This window comes from Centruroides vittatus, unplaced genomic scaffold (assembly GCF_030686945.1).
Source record: "Centruroides vittatus isolate TY-2023 unplaced genomic scaffold, ASM3068694v2 contig_152, whole genome shotgun sequence".
NCBI lineage: Eukaryota > Metazoa > Arthropoda > Arachnida > Scorpiones > Buthidae > Centruroides > Centruroides vittatus.
This window is the reverse complement of record NW_027120940.1, coordinates 207155-213429: the sequence shown is the minus strand read 5'-3', so window position 1 is coordinate 213429 and position 6275 is coordinate 207155. Positions and strand designations below refer to the sequence as shown.

General features: G+C 42.9%; 1 protein-coding gene across 1 annotated transcript; it reads right to left on the bottom strand.

The window, feature by feature from the left end:
- Nucleotides 1-446: 446 nt before the first annotated feature.
- On the bottom strand, nucleotides 447-1837 carry LOC136968754 (uncharacterized). The gene is made up of 2 exons (XM_067262783.1): nucleotides 1807-1837; nucleotides 447-1714 (listed from the first exon to the last, which is right to left on the bottom strand). Exons 1-2 carry the CDS (start codon nucleotides 1835-1837, stop codon nucleotides 447-449), a joined length of 1299 nt encoding a protein of 432 aa, XP_067118884.1.
- Nucleotides 1838-6275: the final 4438 nt, after the last annotated feature.

Here is a 6275-nt window from a genome sequence, read left to right as displayed (position 1 = left end):
ACCTAGCCCATGGGGCACATGGGCGCCCTGCATCGCCTTTATTTCAAAAGAACACAAACAATAGATACATACAAATACAAACAATAAAGTAGACATAGCAACAGTCTGCCAAAGCAGGATGGTACATGAAAAAACGCGGTAAGTACAACACAGTAAGATAATTGATAAACCGACAGGTATTGCAAAACCACAACCGAATGTACATACAAGACATGCTACCGCGACAATATTAAAGTTACAGACGCGATGAAAATAGACAATTATGTCTAAGTACAAAAAAGAAAGTATAACATTGGGAATGATATATACAGACAAACCGAAAAAAATCGTACAGGTTTTCCGAAGCGGTAACAAGATTGTAAATAAAACGTACAATTAAGTACCAAAACACAAACATAGAAGGACATAAGCACGGTGAAGGCTTCAACTTTAGGTTGCTTCAAGAGTTAGTCTAATAGCTTGATTTCTTTGGCAAAGTCTCTTAGTGCAAAAAAGGCTTTACTGTACCTGGTGAAAGTCTGCGTAGTACATGGCCAGTGTTGGTTGCAGTTGTACACAGCTTCGATGAGAGTCCTGCGCTGCATGGTGTACAACGGGCAATGATAAATGATATGCTGCGTATCCTCCTCTTCGTTGAGATTACACTTGCAAAAGTTGTCGGTCTTTCCTAAGAACCTACGGAGATAAGTTTTAAGATTCCCATGCCCGGTCAGGAGCTGGGTTAGCTGAAACGTAGTACTGTGGTGGGGGTTTTTGATCCATGCATTAATGTCCGGGATGAAGTTGTGGGTCAGCCTCCCGGTGTCTGCGGAGTCCCATCTTGCTTGCCATTCTTCCAGGAAAATAGAATTGATCTTGCTTTTTAAGTAGGTAGTGCTAATTTTGCTATAACAAGTCTGACCAGAAGAGTTCGGTGCGGATCGTGCAAGCAGGTTTGCCCTCTCGTTACCTAAGTCGCCGGAGTGTCCCTTGATCCAGTTGATAGAGATATTAATGTTGTTTTTGGTGAGGGTTTTGAAGTGAGAGAGACTGTTTTTAACTATTGGTAAGCTGGTATTTATTTTGATGAGCTGCTGGATGGCGACTTTACTATCACTGTGAATGCAATAAGTATGCATGGGAAAATCTTGAAAGTTCTTAGTAATCCATTCAAGAGCGTAGCAGATGGCCAGCGACTCCGCCTGGTTATTGGTGCAATGAGTTGCTAGGCGCCGACGCATCTGATAAAGACAGTGTTGGGCTTTGTAGACGACGAAGGCACAACCCACAGCTACCTTGGTCCTGGAGCCGTCCGTGTAAATGTTGACGGTTGAGTCGTTGCAGGTGTAGTCGACTTCGTGTGTGATGGCGAAGCTAGGATGAATCGGTTCCGGGTCCGTCTCTTTGCCTATACCGTTGTCTAAGATAAACTTACCGAGAGTCTTGATTTCATCCTTATAATTGTCCTTGGAGGTGATTTGCAATAGGTGGTTCAGTGTGATTTTGTTCTCTGCCAACTTAGTAAGATTATACCTGATGTAAGCTTGCCTTATTTTTAAGTCAACGGGCTGGAGGTTACAGAGTACTAGAAGAGCCTCTGTGGGCGCCGTCTTGTATGCCTTGGCAATTGAGATAGTTGACAGCCTCTGAATGGAAATAAGCTTTCTCTTGATATGGACCCTTGTAGCGGAGGAGCCCCAAATTTCAGCAGCATAGGTTACTATTGGCTCAATGGCTGCAATGTATAAAGTGCGGCTTGCCGCTGGGCCGTACCCCCACCTGTTACGGCAGATGGACTTTAGACCTATCCTATAGACATCTCTCTACCAAAAGAGGATGAAAACCCGGGACTACTCATAGGTATTGCCCGGCTGTGAAGAGAGGAGGGTAGGAAAGGGTTAAGGGAAGAGGTGAAGGGGAAAATGAAAAGTAAGAAAGGACAGGGGATGAAGGGGAAGGCTCATGGGCGTCTTGTCGGCATTTATTGAAAATAAACAGTATAAATACAAGTACAGACTGTATGACAATTAAGTACACTATATGATAACGACATTGGCACCCAACTTGGGTGAAGTATTACAGAATAACCTTAACAATAACATAACTATGAAATTAATACTCGACTTGGGTGAAATAACAGAGAATAATAATAAAATGCGTTTACGGACTTGACAGACTTTGTGTCTCAACTTGAGGCACCTGCGGTCTATGTTGTACAATGTCCACAAGGATTTCTGCTACTATATGCAGAACACATAAGATAAAACTACAAACAGTGTAACGTGTGTACACTATGTGACAAAGACCTTGCCACCCAGTTTAGGTGAATTTTACAGAGTTACCGTAAACAATTACATACATTGATGAATTATACAGAATAACCATTGACGATAACATACATTGACTTTGACACCCGTCTTGGGTGGGGCTGTACAGAAAGTCCGACTATTACAAAAAGGTTGAGGGAACATAATAAAAGAATACATAAGAAATATAATGGACATAAAGTACAATACAATTAAGTACGCGTTAACAGAACTGATTGGCCTCTTGTGTCTCAGCTTGAGACCCCAGCGGTCAACGTTGTGCTGTGTCACTAGGAAACAGGTTAACTATAAATAGACAATGACCGAGGGTGGCACAAACACGACATGAACAGACGTGTGTCAGCTACTAATGTTCCGAACGTCGAGAACACCAATGTCCTTGATGTATGTGTATAGTTCGTTAGAAATCTTCTGATTATTGATCAGAACATCTGGACGACAAGGCCAGTTGTGTCCTTCCGTAAGTACTGTTCGAAAAAGTCTGCCTCTCTGCTGCTCGAACTGTTGGCAGTCGAAGATCAGATGAGTGTTGTCTTGGACCGAGGTATTGTCACATGTGCACATTATTGTATCACTATGGTGGAAGCGATGTAAATATGCCAAAAAGTTTCCATGTCCTGTCACTATTTGGCTAATTAGATAGTCCACTTTAAGGTGTTTACACTGCTGTCGTTTCAGAATATCAGGAATGAACTTGAAGGTGACACGTTTGGTAGGTTTGTCTTCCCAGATACGTTGCCACAGAAGTGTTGATGTGTGGAAGAGCAGTTTCTTAGTAGCACACATAGGAAGTTCGTGGAAACTTGGTTCCATGCTGCTTGTGGCTGCTTGTTTAGCGCATCGGTCGGCTTCTTCGTTTACCCTGGTGCTCCTGTGGGCACGTACCCAGCAGAAAGTGACTGAACCGCGGTTGAGTTTAATTTCCTGGATGATTTGTCTACTCAGGGACCCATATTTAGTGCCGTTGCCTATGCACTGTAGGGTGGCCCTGCTATCCGAAAAGATGGTGACTAGGGAATGATCGAGACCAGGAGTGTTGTTGACGTATTGAAGTGCCCAGAGGATGGCCCACAACTCCGCTTGCATAATTGTACAGTAATTGGCCAATTTTAAAAGCTGTCTATGCACTAGGGCTGTTTTAGTACCATGGTAGTGAGCAAAGGCGGCGCCCACCCCTTCGGCCATCCTAGAACTATCTGTAAAGATGGAGTGTCGTGCTCCAAAGTTATAATTGGAAGGGGTTAGCTCTATGTTAATGTCCATTCCCGGGTGTCGCACCGGGGGCATGACGTTCCAGACGTCGGTATTTGGGTTGAGTTGGAACTGTTCGTCTACTTCCAGATTGGGAAGACTGTTAATGTTAATATAGTTATAGAGTTCTTTTTGTTTTCTGTCGGAAATATCCGTGTTAGTCAGGTTCCATAGTGCCCAATTTGCCTTAACTTTGAGATGAATGGGCATAATGCCAGTAAGGACTTGCAATGCCGCTGTCGGTGTCGTACGATACGCTCCAGTTATGCAAAGCAAGTTCAGGCGTTGGACTTTCTGTAATGCTCTTTTAATATGAACCTTTTCCGACGCTTTTCCCCAAACTGGCGCACCGTACAGTAGTATTGGTTCTATTGCCTGTTTGTATATTGTAGTCAAGTTGGAGCTGTTCAGTCCCCATGTCTTCCGTGCAATGAAGCCAAGAAGGTTGGACAATTTAGAGGCCTTGTTGCAGACATAGTCTACGTGAGCATTCCATTTTAAGCCTTGATTCATAATTATCCCAAGATACTTTAACTCTGTGGTATACGGGTTTCTGACATTAGCGATCTTCACAGATGGAGGTTTTTTAAGTTGAGCTCCTTTTGACATCAGCATGCATGACGATTTGCCTATGTTAATAGTTAACTTGTTTTGGTTACTCCATTGATAGACTTCTTGCAATAACTTAGTTGCCTCAATTTGTAACTTCTCGTTGTTCTTATCAGCGAGCAGTAGAAGCGTATCATCAGCATAGGTCTGTATGCTCCACTGTACTTGAATGTTTGTGATATTGAGTTTTAAGATGCTATCGTGCATGATATTCCAGAGCCCAGGGCCAGAGCAAGAACCCTGTGGGCAGCCTCTCGTCATAGGTTGAATAAGCGGTGTGGTTAAGTCGTAGATTCCCACGGTTCTGTTCTTGAGATAGTCACTGAGTAGTAGGTATAGATTTTTTGGACATTGAAATAACTTTAACTGATTAAGTACGGCTGGCCACCACAACGAGTTAAAAGCATTTTGATAGTCGAGGGAAATCAACAAAACGTGCTGTGCCTTGTCCCATGCGCTTTTAATAAACTGCGTTGCTCCGACTAATGCGTGGCTTGTAGATTTACCTGGGACAAACCCATACTGCTTATTGTGTAAAAGCTGCCTGCTATAGAGAAAGTAGTTTATTCTATTGATCAAAAGTCGATCCAACACTTTGCCCAAGGTTGATAATAAGCTAATTGGACGAAAGTCCGAGGCCATTACATGGTTATTCTTTCCCGGTTTCGGGATGAATTTTATACTCGCTGCTTTCCAGCTTTTGGGAAAGCGCAGTTGCTGTAAGCATTTGTTGTAGGTGAAATTAAAGGCAATTGGAATTGCCCGATATGCCTCTTTAACCATGCGAACTGTCTCAAAATCAGTGCCCGGTGCCTTTTTGTTCCGCTGTGACATTACAGCTGCCTCTACCTCTCTGAATGTAAATAAAGAGTCATTGTCAGTTTCAGGAGGGATGTAGATAATTTGCCTTAGTTGTGATTGTTGAACGCTTTCACTGTCATGTTCGTCAGTTGGAAAATGCGTATCAAGGAGATGCTTGTAGGATTCGTACAGGCTGGCTGTCTGGGTTCCATCTGGTTTATTGATGAATGCTGGTATGTTCACCCTTTTTTGTGGTTTTAATACTATTCTATAAGGTTCACTCCATGTCATTTTGTTGCCGATGTCTGTACAGTAGGTCCTCCATGCAATGGTCCTGGCTTTGTTAATGTCTGTTTTGTATGCATTAAAGATTTGGAGGTATTCCCTTTTTCTTATCTCTTTAGCGGTAGTGTTCGTTTCACTTTGGTACAACTTAAAAAGTCTGCGGACCTTTGACCTCTGTTTACTCAAATTAGTGTTCCACCAAGGGGCGTTATTCTGTGTTACTGGTTTCACCGTAGTGGATTGATGGTATGCGGTAATAATGGAGGAGGTCAAATGGGTGGAGAGGTGGTCTATATCAATAAAGTCCGGAAAAGAAAAGGAGGTGGGATTTGCCCAATTGAGTTTGAAGTTTTCTTGAAATTGTTGCCAGTTCGTACTGTTATAGTAACTGTCAATGTCTTTAATCATTCTGTCCTGGTTTTGAATAGTTGTTCTGATGTAACGGTGGTCGCTACCCCCGTTTTCCTTAATGGTATGACACGTTTCTATGATAGTTTGGGCCCTAGCACTTGCTAATACGAGGTCAACCCAGCTAGATCCCCTGGAGCAGCAGTATGTGGCCAGTGGGCTGCTATTACAAGATGCCATGTTATTGTTAAAGAGGAACTCACAGACCTTATGTCCCCTGCTGTCGTTGATGGGGCTGTGCCAGACTGCAGACTTCGAGTTGAAGTCCCCGCAAATTATCCACTCTTTGTCGCCTATTTTGTCAGCGAGGACTTGTAAATAGTTCAAGAGATCCTCAATTTCTTGAAAAGGTGAGCAGTATACTGAGGATAAGTAAATGTCTTTGTTGGGGAGAGTCAACAGCACAGTTGTGACCAGGTTGTTACTTAGACTAGAGCAGAAGTTTGCATTAATTTTAGGGTTCTTAATCAAAACCTCGGATTTTATGGACGGACAGAAGTTTTCGTTTGGGTAGACTTTTCACCTGTTGAAGCGAACGATGTTATTGTCGATAAGGTACGGCTCTTGTATGCAGACAATGTTTGCGCGCTGCTCGTCAGCTATTTTAATTATCAT

Coding starts and splice junctions, on each gene's coding strand:
- LOC136968754 (XM_067262783.1), bottom strand. CDS start 1,837: ATGAGTAGTCCCGGGTTTTCATCCTCTTTTG. Junction 1,715..1,806: donor CGGGTTTTCATCCTCTTTTG/GTAGAGAGATGT, acceptor TATACATTGCAG/CCATTGAGCCAATAGTAACC.